The 18,862-nt window shown below is 41.8% G+C and overlaps 1 protein-coding gene across 2 annotated transcripts in view; it reads right to left on the bottom strand.

Annotated features, from left to right (window-relative positions):
* Positions 1-18,862, bottom strand: part of pax5 (paired box 5) — a 55,496-nt gene that overhangs the window by 16,644 nt on the left and 19,990 nt on the right. Inside the window, exons 5-6 of one of the 2 annotated variants that reach the window (XM_080464299.1) lie at positions 15,515-15,640; positions 7,463-7,563 (exon numbers count right to left, since the gene is read on the bottom strand). In XM_080464299.1, the coding sequence (XP_080320425.1) occupies positions 7,463-7,563; positions 15,515-15,640 (227 nt within the window). Of the gene's footprint in view, positions 1-7,378; positions 7,564-15,514; positions 15,641-18,862 lie in introns of both variants that reach the window. The other variant, XM_080464298.1, reaches the window with a different exon arrangement.

An 18,862-nucleotide genomic window follows, 5' to 3' on the forward strand; every position in this document is an offset into this window, starting at 1 on the left:
GGGTCCGTGTCTGTTGGGAACATGTGAGCTGCAGGTTAAAACATTCTGTGAAATACGGTAATTACATGTGCCTATGTTGACAGGGAAGTAGTTCTGCAATCCGTGCATCCGCAGTCACAGCGCTCCGTAGACTCACGCAGTCGCTGCAGGGGGGAGTCGCGCCCAAATAAGCTGGTATAAAAAAGTCACGGATGCAGTGGATCCAAACACCGGTGTCGTGTAAACGGACCCCCCAAAAGTGAAGAAAGTTTTGCAGATAAACTAATTTTCATTGTTGTATAAACGGGGCCTGAGCGCAGTGTGTTTGGTGAATGCAGTCCCTCTGGTAACGCTGCAGCCGTCGGTGTCCTCGGCTCAGTATGTTCACTCAATCTGTTCAGCACGAGAGTAAGTGCACACAAAGCTCTTTACAGGGTTTAACTCTGCAAGTCTGCTCTGTACTGCAGAGTTATCTCATCATGAATGTTTCGGTGGCTTCTGGAGTGTGCTAATAAGCCTTCAACCAGGAAGCCATTATGACCAAGCTGCCTGACCTCCTGCATGTCATCAAAGACTGAGATGTAAAAGAGGGGTAGACCTAACCATGTGCGTCTAATGTAAGGACAGTGAGAACCCGTAGCTTCATGAGTGAAAGACAACCAGGTAATCCTCACAATGAAGCAGATTCAGAGCAGCATGGCCTCTCTCAAGAATAATTTAGCATTTAGTTTTATGTTTGGGTGAATATGTCAAATTTCTACATTTACTTTATAAATTTCATCAACAAATATTCACAACGGGACATGTTTGGCTTAGACTTGGAAAAAGTGCACAAGTATTTATCAGGTGTCTAACCACCTAAAGATTCATACAGTGCATGACCTGGCCCATGAAAATTAGTCATGGCTATAGTGTTACTGGTTTCACAGCTCCTGGGTTTGTCTGCAATTTGAAGTATCTTCAACCTCAAACTGTTTCCAATGTAGTGTGTTGGAAACATTATTGCTTTGGATGAAAAGTGTCAAAACCATTGTATTATGCTTTCATATTATTGATCAGCAACATTAAAGTCTAGATATCTCAAAGCAAATTGAATCAGGTCCGCTGGACTTGGTCAAATGCCTAGAAAGTGTGTGTGTGGGTGTGTGTGTGGGTGTGTGTGTGTGTGGGTGTGGGTGTGTGGGTGTGGGTGTGTGTGTGTGGGTGTGGGTGTGGGTGTGGGTGTGGGTGTGGGTGTGTGTGTGTGTGTGTACACTAATGACACCAATCAGAATTTCCTTTAGGTGATGAGGTGAAAGTTTCGCACTGACCCTTTTAATACGTCTGCATCTGTGTGTGTGTGGTTGTGTAAGTGTAGGCGTGTGTTTGTGCTCACTGACCTCTTAAACACCCCTGTGCTCGTCAGCGCACAACACAACCACTGGACTGTGACCTGCCAAATAAGAGCTTACTACAGACACCCCCCACCCACCACCCCTCTATCTGTGTGTATGTGTGTGTGTGTGTGTGTGTGTCTCTCTCTCTCTCTCTCTTGGTTTATCTCTGTCTCTCTCCCTGACTTCACATTTTAAAGCGCCTTTGTCTTACATCACACCTGTAGTTTTTTTTTTTCCGCCCAGTCGTACACGCTATCCCAGCACAATACGTCAGTCCCTCCCTCTCTCCTCCTCACTTGGCCACACTCTGTCTTATTATAATGGCATCTAATATTTCCATGTATCCATGTGTAAATGGGGGCCAGGCAGCAGCAGCAGAGAAGAAGGGGTCTGCCGTGGTAATTGGCCATGATGAAGTTTGGCCAGTGGGGTGACAGGCCTGCTAAGGAAGATGGATCATTCTCATTCGCCCCCGTAAATGTTGTCAATTCCACCACTCATACAGCGCCATCAACCCTCATCAAAGAGGAGGGACGCAGCTGCCGGGTTGCGCAGGGGTTGGGTTTTGGGGGTTGGTGCTGCTGGTGGGGAGGAGTTCTATGGGGCAGGTTGGAAGGTTACAAAAAAAAGGTGCCAGAGGAAACCTAGAACTGAGTGAGTTAGTCAAACGCAGAAAGAAGCTTGAAAGAAGGTGGGTAGAGAACATCTGAACAGAGGGAGCAAAGAAAGATCATGAGGTGGGAGTGAGACGATTAAGAAAACAGGGACTGTGGGATAAATGAGAAAGAGAGAATAATATATCACCAAATGCTAAAAGATAGTCAAGTAATAGTAAGAAAAGATGAAACCAGCTCCACCTTTGTTTAGCGCAAATAAACTGACCTTAACCATTAACTACCTTAGGGTATCTAGTCTTAAGGGTTGTGTCAGTCAGTGAAAGTAAATTAGAATTCAGGTCCTAAAATACTAAAGCACCACATCAGTAAAACATATTTGTAGCTGTGTTTGGTCCAAATTGCACGCAGGCAAGCACGGACGCTGCTGACTCAGATATCGTCAGGTAATGGTTTGGTCCAAATTTCACATCAATAACAGATGAGGCCTAAACAGCACACCCACACACCCACACACCCACACACACACACACATCCAGTTGGCTTGCACCATTTGCATAATAGTATTTCCCCCTTTTCACCATTCCCCAAACAGCTCCCGATTTCTCCATCTCCCATTCCATGCGCCACATTGTCTTGTGTAGCCCTGATGGGGAAAAAAAAAAAAAGGCTTGACTATAAACAAATACAATTCCCTCAGAGGCCCACAAACTGAGACAGGGATTGCGGGGAAGGAATTTATCTGTGCTCAAACTGAGCGTGGCAGCAGCATGGGAGGATATTCATTTCCAGACAGACGACCCACGTGGACCTCAACTCTCGGGAGATGCTGAAAAAGTTCATACATTTTGAATAAAAAAATGGGTTACTATTTCTTCTTCACTAATCAATTTGGTTCAAATCGCGCTGATCATTAATCATTGTTTCTAGACCTGGACTCTATTTGGCGAGGGGTGATTAATTGCAATGGCACATATTGTACTTGCAGATTTCTGTTTCTTCTCTGATTTCTTTCTGCAAACAAATCTTACAGTAAAAACCAAAACCAGTAATGAAGTCACATATTTAAAAGTGACCATACTTAATGATTTACTTGCTATGTTGCCTGCTGAAGCAAATTAAGAGAGAATTATTTGCTTACATGCTCAGCAGTTCCCTTCCAGGATTTATATAGTGTTTTTACTATCTCATTGAAAAGCTTACGGAGCCGTCGCTGTCTAAAATATTACATATTGAAAAGGAAAATTAGAAATGTAAGCAGGTTTCTAGTTTGTCAGTGTCTGAATGTCAAAATGAGATGAGCAGACACAGAATGGAAGTAATGACATGATATGAAAAATGTTATGCCATGTCGCAGACTTATTATTTTCTTGTGTTTTCTCAAGACCTTTCAATGTAAAGCTTGCATGTTCTCCCTGTGGAGAGATTCGAACCTGGTTCTTCTGTTTCTTCCCCGAGTGCAATGACATGCATGTTATGTGACTTTGTATTTTTAAATTGTCCATAGGTGTGAACAGGTGTGATTGTGTCTCTCCAGGCCTAAGTTGAATAAAGTGGGATGGATGGAAAGTAAAGGTGTTATTATGAAATGTGCAGCGCACTCGGTGGATTCATTTGAATCAGTTATTTGCATACAATATACCAAAATACACAGTACTCTGTCCTTGAAGTCAAGGCTGACAAATGTTATCAAAGATAATGGTGCAGAGTATTACAGTCAAAGTAATAGGAAAGTTACTTTTTTTTTTTTAAACTCTGTCAGCCTTTTTTGACCACCGATGCTGTTTCCAGCCTGCACAGGATATCTCTTAATTCTTTTCCCTCTTTTGAGAATCATGAAGAAATCGCTCTTTTTTCTATATACCAGTACAACCCACTGGTTGGTACTGGGATGGGCATTTGGACCCGGGGCAGCACTGATGGGTGGGGGCGCCGTCAGCCCTACTGATTTATCACCTGGGTAATAGGAAGTGATTGAAGGGAAATTCAAATGAACTCTCTCTGACAGGCACACATGCATACACACATACAAGCACGCACACATAAATTAATAGCGGGGCTTAATAGACTACAGGGAGAGGAGGAACAGGAGCCGGAGAGGGAGATGAGATAAAAGGATGGCTTGTTAGAGAAGAAAGATAGAGAAAAGGCCTGAGACAAACTGGATATGAAGACTAACTACTGGTGACAGATAAAATAAGATTTGCTTGTGAGGAACGTGAGCAGTTTTACTTTTTGTCTATTCAAGTGGGATCAAGGAAATAATAAATGAGGCCCGTGTGTCTGTGTCAGAAAGCTTAAAATACTAAGGAGCTTGACCCAACCACTGAAATCACTACATATTGTTGAATCCTGTACTGCTAAAACCTGTAAGTGAGCTTCTCACGCCTTTGTTTTCCACGTTTTCTCTTTCTCTTGCTCACATTCTGTGAAATGCAGCTCTCAAACAATATCACCAGCAGGGCCAAGTCTATCAAGGTCTTTTAGGAATGTCAGTCACTGCGCAACGTGACCCTCCTTGACCGCAACTCCTCACTGCACGCGTGCACACACGCACACACACACACACACACACACACACACACACACACACACACACACACGCACACACACACACCTTGGTCCACATACCAAAGAGGCTGAGCAGTGGCTGTCAGTCTGTCATTGTTAAGGGTATGACTGTCAATCATTCCCTCTGGGAAAAGGAGGGGTTGGTGGAGGTGGAGGAACAGATAGGGTTGTGGATTTGTGTCTGTGCGCGTGTGTGTGTGTGTGTGTGTGTGTGTGTGTGTGTGTGTGTGTGTGTGTGTGTGTGTGTGTGCACGTGCGTGCATTGGGATCTCTTTATAATGCAGTTCCTAAAGTCAGTTTGACCCCACCTCGACCTGCAGTTTAAAGGCACTATCCCAGACTCCGACCCCAGTGGCTTGACTGGGCTCAGACAGGACACTGATCTATGAATCATGGGTATTATAGTCTTGAGTCTATAGAGCTACTACAGCCAGTCCCTGTCGACCTCTCGCCCTGTGCCACTCCAGTCCCCATGTCGGTCAGGGGGAAGAGAATGGGTTAAAAAGCCAACCTGTGCCCCGTAGGTCTAAGGCTGCAACCTATTAGTGTTTCCACATACTATTGCTCCTCTAAAGTGTATTTGTCCTCGTGCCCTTGACACTGACTGAATAAATAAACAGAAGCAGGGCTACGTTTTAAGATTGTGGAAACAAAAGTGTCATTTTGAGACGGCAAAATATTCTCCCTAATTTTGACCGGAGGGCTGCAGATTAGAAGACATTTGAGAAAAGGTAGAGCGAATACAAATGATAGCTTGTTGTCATTTTGTTATTCAGCGTACCTCTTACACCTGTCTATTCCACTCGTATTTACATTAATTTACTGCTGGAAAAGGGCGAGAGGTCAATTTCAACGCAACATTAAGACAACAGACGCCCCTTTTCTCCCCCAAGGTTTTCTCCTCTTTTTCGTTCTCATATACAAGCAGCGCGCATACATGTATCACAAGATACGCACCAGCCTGTCAACAGCTCCATCTCCCTTCCCCAAGCAGCAGGAAGTGAGGTCATAATGACAGCCCGGTCAATATACTCATTAACCCCTGCAGTGTGACTAGATTATGGTAACGTCAATAGAGCAGGCCTGACTGAGTCTTTTCACACTATCGGATCACAGTCGCTCACAGCGGTCTGTCAAGCAAACAGGAAAAAAAATAAAAATTATGTTGATATTTTCAGATCAACTGCAGTGTTTTTTGTGTTGCTTTTTAAGGTAAGAGTTTTGCAGTGCAATGTGACCAATTTTATTTAAGTTGGCGTGGCATGGCATGGCAAGGCATAGCAGGCAGGCTTTTAAGCTCAAAGCACAGATAAGTGATTCTTATGGCAGTCAGAGAAAGCATCAGGCAAACAGGTGAAGTGAAATACTGCCAAGTCAAGCTGTACATCTCTGCAGCGCAAGTTCAGTACTCCAACCTGGTGTGAATCAGAGCTAAAGCATCATGGAACTACGAATTTTAATTTTAATATATTGAGAGGAAAGCCCCTTGAGACGCAACATCTCGTTTACAAGGGGGACCTAAAAAGTTCTCTGTCAGAAGTGGGATTCGAACCCACGCCTCCAGGGGAGACTGCGACCTGAACGCAGCGCCTTAGACCGCTCGGCCATCCTGACTGTTGTGTTTCTTGTAACTATTAGGAAGCAATCCAGCATCTGTCGACCAACGCACTCTGCGTTCAACTTTACTGAAATTGTTTGGAAATGTTCACAGTCATTCACTCACCTTGATTCACCAAAAGCAAAAATGGTTAAGTCTGATTTGCACTAGTCTGTCTTTTTCAATTGTGTTGCCCTCAGTCCCGGTTCTCTTGAGAGAATCTAAACAAACCTAACTCTAATACAGGGTGTATGAGCCTTGTTTCATTTGTTTATGTAAAACTGTGTCAGCACTGCAAATAGTGATACTGTAACCAAGGTTGCTGTTGGATTATCAACAATGAAAGCGGGTGCATCAGTTTTCTGACATTGCACGTTAAATGAGGAAACTAAAGTATGATTAAATGTGTTCTGCAACTGATTCTTTGAAATGAATGTGTTAAAGCCAAAGCCCCAAAATATTTGTCTTCTAATCCAAATTAGAATTAATTCAGTTATCATTTAGCCACGTGAATATAACCAGCACCTTGACTTATCACTTCAAATTGTGCAACCTCTCTGATAGTCACCCCGAAACTCTACGCACTGGTCCTTTAACGCCGCTGGGTATTATATGAAGCTGTAAGTTAAGCATACTTAAATAATGATTTTTTTTTTACTATATTTTAGCTGTCACTAAATCCATATTTGATAGTCTAGTGGAATTTCATATACTTAGGATATAATGGTTGACATGGTGAAAGCTTAATGTTACTGTCATTAGGTTAATTAAAAAGTGTGTTAAGTCTTGACCTGGTACAAATCGTTCGGTATTGAACTAAAGACCAGAATGTACCATACCAGACTTCAGATATCAAGGAGTTGCTTGTCAGTTCATTTTGCTATTCCTCTTTTGGTGTGTTTTGTAATGATAATAAATTATATAGAACACTACTATAGTTATTTTTTAACATTTTTCTACTCAGGCAGCAATGTTGCAACACGGATACTATTGAAGAAGTGGAAATCAACATTGGCCCGAATTTGGCTGAGCTCAGCACAAACGGCTGTGGCTGAGGCAGTAAAAGGTGGATGTCTGACTGGCCAACAGAGTACATCTGTGAGTTAAAATGCTCCACTTTATCTGGTGCGCCATGAGGTGGCATAAACTAACCTTTGCCTCCTGCAGCTGCCCTACTTTTCATCAAACCCACTTTCCAAACTAAGCCTTAGCCCATAGCCTGCGGAATGCCTTGCCCTTACCTTGCCAGAGTCAGGGCTCACATAGAGGTCAGAGCTGGATTGGATTGGACAGGATGGCTGTCTGTCAAAGAGGCGGTCCAATACCTCGATCTGCTGTGGCGAGAACAGCTCCCCCCTCATCTGCTTTCTGAGGAAGTCCCGCCCACTGTGGCCATGCCCATTGGCCAGTGGTGATTCCTGCAAACCTACATAGAAAAGACAATAGCAAGGTCAGGAAGAGTGTTCATGGATAATGTTCATTGGAGGTGTGATGTCCATTGTGAAAAAATGAAAAATCTGAGACAAATGAAAACGGAACGTGATAGCAGAATGAAGGGATGCATGAAGTCATGGTGATATAAATCAGGACAAGTGTGGAAAAAGAAGTTAGTGAACTCAGATGAACTCCAGTGAACTGAATTCAGATTGCGGGACTTCTTAGATTGTGAAAACTCAGAGAAAATGTTACTCAAATGCAATCCATTACAAAGCATATGCTGTCTCTCCTTCTTGATCTCTCAAAAGTACCTTCTCTCCTCTCATACATACACACAGTTCTTGTCGTATCACTCATACACACACAGGCACACAAATATATATTGCTGCAGTATCAGTATTAGACTGTGAGCTCTCGTATCCTGCAGTTATTGCAAAGCTGAGGGACTGAACGAGACAATTATAAGAACTCTGAAGAGTCGCGGCCCACAAATGATTAGAAAAGAGAGAACGAGCAAAAAAGATAAAGAGAAAAAGGGGATGAGGGTGAAAATCCCCCGCTATAGAGCCAATTCATCGCTGCAAACCGCTCCTGAGAGCCTATTTTAGTCCTGGGGGTCACTGTGTGTTTGGTGTGTGAAAGTGTGCGTATTTGTGTGAATGTGTGTCCGGGGTAGTGATATGACAGATGGGTGAAGAGGGGGAGGGTGCCATCAAATATATATATATATATATATATATATATATATATTTTTTTTTTCTTCCATTTGGACTGAAAATACAGATTCAGTTGTGCCAGACTGTCGTCTGCAAGAATAAGCAAAGAAAGAAAGACTCTCCAGTTGATTCAGTGCAATTGTATTTAACATCAACTAATTGTTAGTTTTTTTTAACCTAATTTGGATCGTATAGTAGTTTTTAGTTTGATCACAAATCAATGATGGAAACCTTGATGCCTTTTCACTGATTAAGGTTTGTTGGCTTGTTTTCACCCTAAAAGCTCGTAAGTCAATTAACTAACTCGCTGTGGATGTTTTGCTATAATAAGCACTTGTCTGCATTCACATTAGTAATTATAAAGATCTCTGCACATGCAGGAGATGCCATACTCATGACACTGATTATTGAGTGACAGATTGAGAAAACCTCTTTGTGGGATTAATTATTATGTCTTTGTGTTCACCTCAGTAATAACAGAACTGTGTGCCTCTTAAAGAGGGGATTTGTTTTGTTTACTGGAGGTGATTCTTGGCTAGTTGGTTGTATTTTAAAATGACAGGCCTGTTGTACTGAAGGTTTCTATGTATGAAATGATGCAAACTCGATATTGCGCACACACACACACACACACACACACACACACACACACACACACACACACACACACACACACACACACACACACAGTAGCTGATCTACTAATAGGATTGTGCGGCGTGCAAAATAACACGCAATATTAATTTAGCATGTTTGCCCTCATGAATATGGAATATTGGGAATGTGTTCCAGATCAGGAAAAATACTTCAATGTCCTACAAGCTATGTAATTTACCACATCACAAAAGGTGCTGTTATAGCATTTAGAGGCATTTCCTCAGCGACGCCGCCACTACTTTTAGTTGCAGACTTCATGATAGACTATGTTCTATGTCGTATCCTTTTTAGTTCTTGCAATGCTTCGGAATCTCTCCAGTTGCTTTTCTTTACCCCACAGTCTTCACTTTATTTACCACCCCATATTGCCTTTTTCTTTTTCTTTCATCCCTTTTTAATCCAAATCTTCAGATGTGTTTGCTATAACACTGATATGTCTGATAAGTTCCTCCAGCAACATGGCCAATCACGACACGAGAAGCGCAAGCAAACAAACACAGTCGCCATGTCGCTTCCATCGGATCAAAACCTTCATTTAAACACACCTGTTTATGTGTGTTGTCACTCATGATGTCGTCTTTGCCGACCATTGCTGTGGATGGCACACAAACTGAGAGCACATCCATTGAACAAGATTTTTGCGGGATATTTCTAAGTATAGTCCGATGTTTTTGTTGATGAGTCATTGATCGTTTGACTGCAACCTTTTGCTTTATGCAACTTGATAGACAACAGTTTGCTCTGGATATCCATTGTGGTAAACAAGCCAAGCTGATGTGACCCAAAGCTGAAAGATGGAGTTTCTGAGTTTGATCTATAGTAGAATTATCAATTTTTTATTCAGCTTTATTTTTTTTAACCATTCAATCTTTACACCCAAACATAGTTGCATGAAGTGGTATTAAAGGCTGCAGATCAATGTCAAAAATGTTAATTGCATCCATCCATCCATCCATCCATCCATCCATCCATCCATCCATCCATCTATACCAGCAGACCTTGAGTGAAATGCTGGTTAAACCCTGGCCAAGTTGTCCATCAAAAAATATACCACTTTTGAAATACACAGTATTCACCCCAGACCAAGAGACTGTCATGAATAAACTACATCACGCTAATTTTGATCTTTACTTCAAGTTGAAGAATACTTAAGATAAAAGATAAAATGTTGATTGAACAATTCAACGACATCACTAACAGTTGTTTTATTATTGTGCGATACATCAGTAGCAGCCGACATAGCTGGAACAGAATTGATGAGTTTTGTTCAGTTATCTCAGTTGAATTTCACATAAACATTTATTTTTTTCCATTTTCAACCTTCCAGTCTTCAAACGTGTTTGTTCCATTTTCACATTATTGAATCAAGTGATATTTCTGCTGAAATCGGTTGAAATGCGGGCTACACCATGGACAAGTCAACACTTTTGCACTGTTTATTCTTCTTCACATATACAGTTGCATTAAAATCTGTGCAATCTTCTCTCAAGTACCTTGAATAATCTTGGCCACAATCTTTACTTGTGCAGATAAAACAGGTACTGAATATCCTGAAAGCAAATCCCAGGTTTTACAATGACATTGAGTACCAGAGTCCTTCTTGAGTTGAGTTTCTAAAAAGGCACACAGTTAGAAATGGTATACAAGCCAGTGTGACTTGATTATAGGAACCTTTTCATTTTGGGCCAAAATCAAAAGCAAGGTCACCTGAAATGTCAGAAATAATCCATCAAAAAAGTTTTGTATGGTGGAACAACTGCAGTAGTTAGATCAAAGTTTAATAAGAAAGAGCTGCCAATGTGCAGTTTGGTCGTTTAGTGTTCACTTTAGTTTTCTTTCACTTTTAGGGATTATGATCCATCTAGATGTGTAAAAACTAGAAACTGTGAACAAAAAAAGAGGTGTAAATTTTCTTATGGAAAAATTCATTGCAACACGGTTCTCCAAGTTTATCATTGATACTCTTCATTGATTTTGAAGATGGGCAGTAAACGTCAACTCTATGGATTGTATCTCGCCGACACTGAAAGAGGGGTAACTCACAAAACCTCTCGATACGTTTTCACAACACAAAACCTCTTTCACCCACTCTCTAACAAACACACTCCTTGATCATAATCTCTCTTTCACTCCGAAACTAACACACACATACACACATATACAGATGCTGGCAGCGGTGTGAGTGTATGGTCCAGGTCTCTGGTGACAGACCAATCAGGCGGGAGATAAAGCCGGTATGATGCTTTAGCCTGGTAACCCACGGCAACCCATTTAATCCCACCGGCCAGTCCCCATGATGGAATTCAATTGATCAATCATGTAGCTCTGATGGCACCATTTCAGCCAGCTTATTGCTTTCTGCTTTCTCTGTTGCAACACACACACACACACACACACACACACACACACACACACACACACACACACACACACACACTGAAAGACTGACCCAAACCTGTCATGGTGGAACATCCTCAAAGAACCAGAGAGTGACAGAACGAAGAAGGACCTACTGTAATCAAGCAGTAAGAACAAAGCTTTTAACTTATGGTAATCAGTGTTGTCCATTTATCTGAATGAATGTGTGTAAGTGTGTATGCATGTGTATGTTTCTATGGATGTGGGTGTGGGTGGGTGTGTAGCTTGATATCCGGCTGGTCTCATTGTATCCATGGATGGGTAAAGAAACTCATTGCCGTGACGGGTTAAATCCTATTCACTGTTGGACACACACACACACACACACACACACACACACACACACACACACACACACACACACACACACACACACACACACACAGCTGCCTCTATCTCTGTGATTCAGTCTCAGAAGGGAAACGCTTCTCTTCCCTCTTTTTCAGAGCAGAACAAAACAAACAATGAGCCCTTATTGTTCTCTCCTTTCTGCCTTTTTTCCCTCTCTTCCGCCTTCTCCGTCTCTCTCTCTGTCTCTCTCTCTCTCCCTTCCTCCTGGTTCTCCTTCTCCATTACCATCTCCCTCTGTCTCAGCCAACCTTTCCAATTTTTTCCCATTCTAAAAGCCTCCAAACAGTTGAAATATTAAATTCCTTCAAAAAGTAGATCAGTTGTCACCTGTTAGTCTGCTGCGGCACAAGTGTGACTACAAATGGACAAGACACCGCCACTGTGCACTTGACATAGATTGTTGTCCTGATAGAACAAGAGTCGTAAGTCTGACCTCATAGCCCCTGTGTGTGTGTGTGTGTGTGTGTGTGTGTGTGTGTGTGTGTGTGTGTGTGTGTGTGTGTGTTTGTGTGTGTGTGTGTGTGTGTGTGTGTGTGTGTGTGTGTGTGTGTGTGTGTGTGTGTGTGTGTGTGTGTGTGTGTGTGTGTGTGAGCCCTATCTTGACTCCAGAGATCAAAGTTTTGGCAGAGAAGGAGGTGCTGAGAGGAGCCCAGGGTGAAGGGCGGAGATCCCCTCCCTCCTTCATTTCTTGCTTACTCCCAGAGTCTTTTATTTGGTAAGCTGCTGCATGTCACAGTGGATGCACAATAGGGTGAGAGGTCAACTTGGCATTCTGGGTAAATGCCATTCAAAGTACTGCTTCCTCAAAGAAATTATAGCTGCAAACTGAATTTTTGCTCAAACTGCAGTTTCACACTTGTTTGGCCGATTTACTGAAGTAAATCCTGGCTGTCCTGGGCTCCATATTCATATCAACACAGAAACACACATGCACATGCACACACGCACATACACGATCCACGTATAAGAGAATAGGCTATCGTACAATAGTCCCCTTTTGGCCCCACAAGTCAAGTTCTTTCATTCAGACCTATTCATCTCCATTCTGCCCCGACTCACCCCCCTACTTCCCCTCGCTTTGGCTGAGGGCAAAGGTCACCACAGGGCTTTAGCCCCACACACTCCTCCTTCAATATGGGCACACACACACACACACACACACACACACACACACACACACACACACACACACACACATACACATTCACACACACACACACAAACTGATCTTGCCTTCCTGTGTTCCCATCACTTGCGCAGCTGTTGTTTGTGAGTTTCCTGCTCATAGGTTCACGCCCATGCATAAATATACAGCAGATGACATAAGATACAAACTAGATATTGGGGCTGCTGATAACACCTCCATTACTTCTATTACTTTAGTTTATTTTTTTCTAGGGCTTAATGAAGCTTCTACAGAACCACCCTGTCTTTCAATAACATCACAAGGCAAGCAAAACCTAATGTTTTTCAGCAATATTGATAGGAAATTAAGCTGTCAATGAGTTTTTTCAGTTCATTTCAAGAGGAAGTCATTTATTTCTCTAAAGATTGTCACCTAATGTTTATATTATTTTTGGAAACATTTCAGTTTCAAATATGGAATAACCAAAACCTTCACGCTAAATTTTCCACTGTTCCTCAAATTCTCAAAAAGCACCTATAGATGTGGAGAAAATCTTCTTCTTTTTTTTTCATAAATTAACCAAACACGTATTTACCGAGAAGAATCCGAGGTTCAGTGTAATTGGCTGATTATGTTAAGATTATTAATGACTGTAGCATGTTTATGTCATGTGTGTCTAAGAATGTCTACAGTGTGTGTGTGTGTGTGTGTGTGTGTGTGTGTGTGTGTGTGTGTGTGTGTGTGTGTGTGTGTGTGTGTGTGTGTGTGTGTGTGTGTGTGTGTCTGTCCATGTCAGTGCATGCTGTTCCCCCCTGTCGCCCCTTGCTGTGTGTGTGTGTCATTATCCAGCGGGGGCCGCTCTAATGGAAGCTGTGATTAGCAATGCTGTTAATTAGACCACAGAGCCAGCCGTGCAGACCTCTGCCACAAGAACACTGCAGATAAAACACACAGGCAAAACGTGACACGGAGCGACATGATGCTCGAAGGATGCTCTTAGAGCACTTCAGTGAAACGTGAAGAGACCTGATGCTTTGATTTAAATTGTGCTACACAAAAGTCCAGTCACCGAAGAAAATAAAATAAAAAAAAACAGGAGGCAGATCACACATGTGGTACATGGTACCGCATGTCTTGCACATAAAGAACAAGGCAAAACAATGATGCTGCTAATTAGATTACACATCTATTCCTTCAACTGTAGCTCTGACCACAGAGACTTTGCTGAAGACATTATTGAACATAACAATGTGGGATGCATTCATGTAATTGCACATCATTGATATTGTTCCTATCAATAAGAGATTACTTTAAAGAGAAGCAGACATATTGTGCTGAATACGCCCATATATTGCTCTTCCAGTAAACAGTTGGATAATGTTTAGACTAAAAACGTCTGCTGTAACAATAACACAGTAGTGTAAATTTGCCCCCTTTCCCAAAAAAGGACATTTAATGAAAGAATTTGTATTTAGTTCTCATATGTGAATATTTAAGTCATGAGAAGATTATATGTGCACAAAAAGAATGGCAGTGATATTTGCATTTAAAAAATTACATTTATTTATATACATCATGAGGTCTATTTTGACTAATTGTTCTAATGTCTGTCTGTTTATATGCTCCCTTAATAATGAATATTAGACATTTGTGTTTACTCTCATCCAAGCCTTGAAATGTGGACACAAAATGGAGCTGACATTGTTGAGTTCACACAGGGAGATAAACTTTGATCCTTTGTGTGCTAAAATATATGCATGTGTGCATGTCTTTGTCTGTGTTAGGTCTAAAGTCTTTGTGGTCCACTGATGGGTAAGTGGGCTGCATCCGAGCATATCAAGGTGCACCTGGGATTCACCTGGAACCTGCTGGACTCTTCTGAAAATTCATCAGCAGTGGGAAATGCTCTACTGTACCCCATACTGTATAAGTGTGTGTGTGTTTGTGTGGGATAGAGAGAGAGAGCGAGAGAGAGCCCCCGCTGGAACTCTGTCACCCCCCCCTCGCTTCGACATCTGGTCCTGTCTCATTTACCGTAGGAGACCGTCTGTGTGATGGCTTTTTAATGCCACTGACTCCACCACATACACACTCGTAATCATGCACATATGTACGCACACCCACAAACACAAATATGGACATACCGTACATGTATGTGCTTACACACACTTAGAGAAACATAAAAACACAAGCTCAGGGCTTCCATCAACATGCAACATCGATCTGGTATGACAGCATCTATGATCAATAGTGCATACATAAACTGACTTCTCAGGACGCTCTCCAGCGAAGCACTGTTAGTAAACAAATCTGGGCTTCTGAATGAAGATATTTGGTTTAGAGCTCCCTCGCGCACGGATGTATACGCACACGCACACACACACACACACACACACACACACACACACACACACACACACACACACACACACACACACACACACACCTGTCATTCGTCTTCACGTGTTTTCTTTTTTTTTTTTTTTTTTTTCCATCAGAGCTTCAGCGCCTCTGTGGGGGCGAAGGAGGTCTTCAAGCTGCCCATCATCAGACAGTGTGTTGATGTATTTGTTTTATAGGTGCACATGAAAAAAAAAAAAAAGACCTTTCTACCTAAATATTCATACGGTCTCCAATATAGCAGGTATACTACAGCACAGTTGTTCACTCACCTTCGTCCCTCTTCCTTTTGCCCACATCAGCAGCCGAGCTGATACCCAGAATGCCACTGATGGAATACGAGGAACCGGCCGAGTCGCTGGTGACCGCTGAGACTTGTGTGGCAGCCACAGACGTTGCTGAAGATAGAGCACACGTCAAAGTTTAAAAGGATACGTCACAAAATCACAAGTTAGGTCGTTACATCTATGCCGTCGTTTTGAAGTTTTATTCTCTCAGTTTTTGCCTCATAGGCCAAACAGCCTCTCCAGCCAACATGCTATTCTCAATTTGAACAGCATAAAATCATATAAAGAACATCCAACTGGTATAAGTAAAAGTGGACTTGTTACCCCTCAGTTGCCTATTACCTCCTGTCTTGTTTTGTCTGAATTGAAAATAAAGGGGGAAAAGTGAGGCTTCACCACGAGTTAGACTGAAAATCCAGTGAAAACTGAGTATAATGTTAAAGCCCCAAATCCTACTTTAATCAATGTTGGTATAACGGTTGTGTGGTGATCAGAAAAAATCACGGTACAATAAAAGGCCTCACTGTGTGGTGAAAAAAAGAGGTGGACAAGCGCTTTAATATGTTGTCCTTTATTCTTCGAGAAACACGTTAAAAAAATGCTGCATCTTAATATCTGGGAAAGGAACTTGCTCTAATATGGATGTGGATATAATTTAAACTTCTTTGTTTGGATGGATGGATGGATGGATGGATGGATGGATGGATGGATGGATGGATGGATGGATGGATGGATGTCATTGAAACAAATCATACAATTAGGAATCAATAGATGAAAACAGTACTACAAAATTGACATGCAGAACAACTTCTGGAAAATGATGGTTCATTTTGCTACTTGTCGCAACAAAGATGGAGAACAACAACAACAAAGTAATCCGAGTGAACCCCAAACAATTTAAAATCCTATTTATTCTCTTCATAAACTCCAAATCTATGCACCTTAATCTTTCTCAAACTTTAGTCAGCCATACGGACTAAATTGAAGCTGGAGGGGAGAAAAGGAAACACAAAGGACAGGCCTCGGTTAGTGTTTTGCTCCTTGTCTCTTCCTCTAATCTTCCCCCTGGAGGAGACAAGTTCCTCGCTGGGCGACACAGCAACATACTTGTCACCGCTTCAGTGACACACACACACATCCTGAAACCTCCCAACACACACGCACCCACGGAAACATACAGTCACTCGCTCTTTGGTCCCTTATCTGTGCCCCTGTAGCGGACGTGGGGGCTGAGTGACAGTATGGTATCCCAGGAGGGACCGAAAGGTGTGGAGACAGACAACCTAATCCTCTCTCCCAGCAGACCCCCCAAACACAGAAAGACAAGACCGAAAGGGGAATAAAGAAAAAAACACAAGCAAACCAGGGGATCAAAGTCCTTCCCAGCCGTTACTCCTTCGACAAGGAGAGTATAATGAATGCATATCCCTCCTTTTCCCATCACTTGATTTAGCACTTCAATTATCTGATTTTCCTTTCTCTTTCTTTTCACTCTTTTTTTTTTTATCAGAACGTAACGCTTTTATTCTGCAAATCCAAATGTTCAATTTTCCGCCTGGGAGTGGGACCCATTTATCTGTGTAATCTGTAAGCGTGCGTGTGTCTCAGCGCATCTAGGTGTGTGTGTGTGTATGTGTGTGTGTGTGTGTGTGTGTGTGTGTGTGTGTGTGTGTGTGTGTGTGTGTGTGTGTGTGTGTGTGTGTGTGTGTGTGTGTGTGTGTGTGTGTGTGTGTGTGTGTGTGTGTGTGTGTGTGTGTGTGTGTGTGTGTATGTGCGCCTGTATCTGCTAATGTGAGTAAAAAGGCAGGAGTCAGGGAGCAGCGTGTGTGAAATTAATTTAGATTAATAGACAATGTGCGATTATGAAGATATGAGAGACACTAAAACACAATCCACTGCAGTGCGAACACAGAGAGAGAGAGAGAGAGAGAGAGAGAGAGAGCGAGAGAGAGAGAGAGAGAGAGAGAGAGAGAGAGAGAGAGAGAGAGAGAGAGAGAGAGAGAGAGAGAGAGAGACAGAGACAGGCTATCATATTTATTTGCAGATATTCATCGAATAAAAGGAAATAATGTTTTATTCGTAGTTGTAATAGATATAAGGGTTCAGTCTATAACAGGATAATTACCTTTGGTGAGCGTTCACGCGGTCTTTCTGAATAAAGATTATGTTTTTGGTTGCTTCAAATCAAAATCTACTGTTTGAAACATTAACAATGCAAAACAATTTTAGATTTTGACCATTTTTATCAGGCCTGTGACCGTGATTACTAACTTTCTCACTTCTTTCGGTTTCTCTCAAACTAACCCAGTGCCCAGTGACAATCACAGAAGATAAAAATTGTTGTCTGACACATTTAAATAAAGATGTGCTGCTTGTGTTCAACCTGGGAACTTAAATAATGGCCAAACATAACTTTTCAGTTTTGTACTTTTGCCCTGGAAAAGCACCCCTTACTCCCAGTTAGTTCCCTACGTCACCTGATTGGAACTCTAATTCTTAATATCTGCCCATATATCATATTCAGAATATTTAGCCACATTGACTACATAAGAAAAGAAAAGAAAGACACATTGCATGCAAATCAAGCATGGTAGCCCTGATTAGTGAATGGGATGTTTCAACAACGTTTTATATAATGCTTCAGGGAACTAGTGTGGAATCTATCTCAGTTCGAAATCATAAAATATTTGCAATCAGTTTTAGACATCTGCCACTGATTTTATTATAAATAAGTGACAAATGATTGTGTTTTTTGTATTGTTTTATTTTTTTGTGGGGTTTTAGTGTGTGAAAGTTGACCATTGAAACCCCCCTAAAAAAGTCAAAAAGGGTTGAAATCCCTTTCTTTCATGTGTTTTAGTGAGTGCTTGGTCATGGGTTCAAAGTCGTCCATAGTAGTGTGCCGTTTCATTGTTCGGAAAGATGGAATCAATTATATCTTCACTTCAAATCTGCTGCTCGATTTCTTTTTTTGTACTTTTCTATGTTTGTTGATCAAAAGCTCGGCTGTGCCACCCTGTCCATCATCATTTAGATTTTAGAATAACAGCAATCCTCTGCCGAGCGTGTTCAGTTATAAGCATAGAGGCCACAACAACGTAGATACGTCACAGGAAACCAGCCTGACACAGTCAGCGTGTTGTCAACTTGAATTATCAGTTGAGTTTTATTGTGATTAAGGTCATTCAGGTGGGCTTTTAAGATACTATAAAAAATCAAGCTTTTTTAATTGCTGTTATAGATTAACCAATGGGGATGCACATAGATGTTGCGAGCTCTTACTGCGATCTTTATCTTTTTGTGTATTTCAGTGCATGTCATCATTTGTCGCCA

Source organism: Lipophrys pholis (genome assembly GCF_963383615.2).
Source record: "Lipophrys pholis genome assembly, chromosome: 5".
Classification (NCBI taxonomy): Eukaryota; Metazoa; Chordata; class Actinopteri; order Blenniiformes; family Blenniidae; genus Lipophrys; species Lipophrys pholis.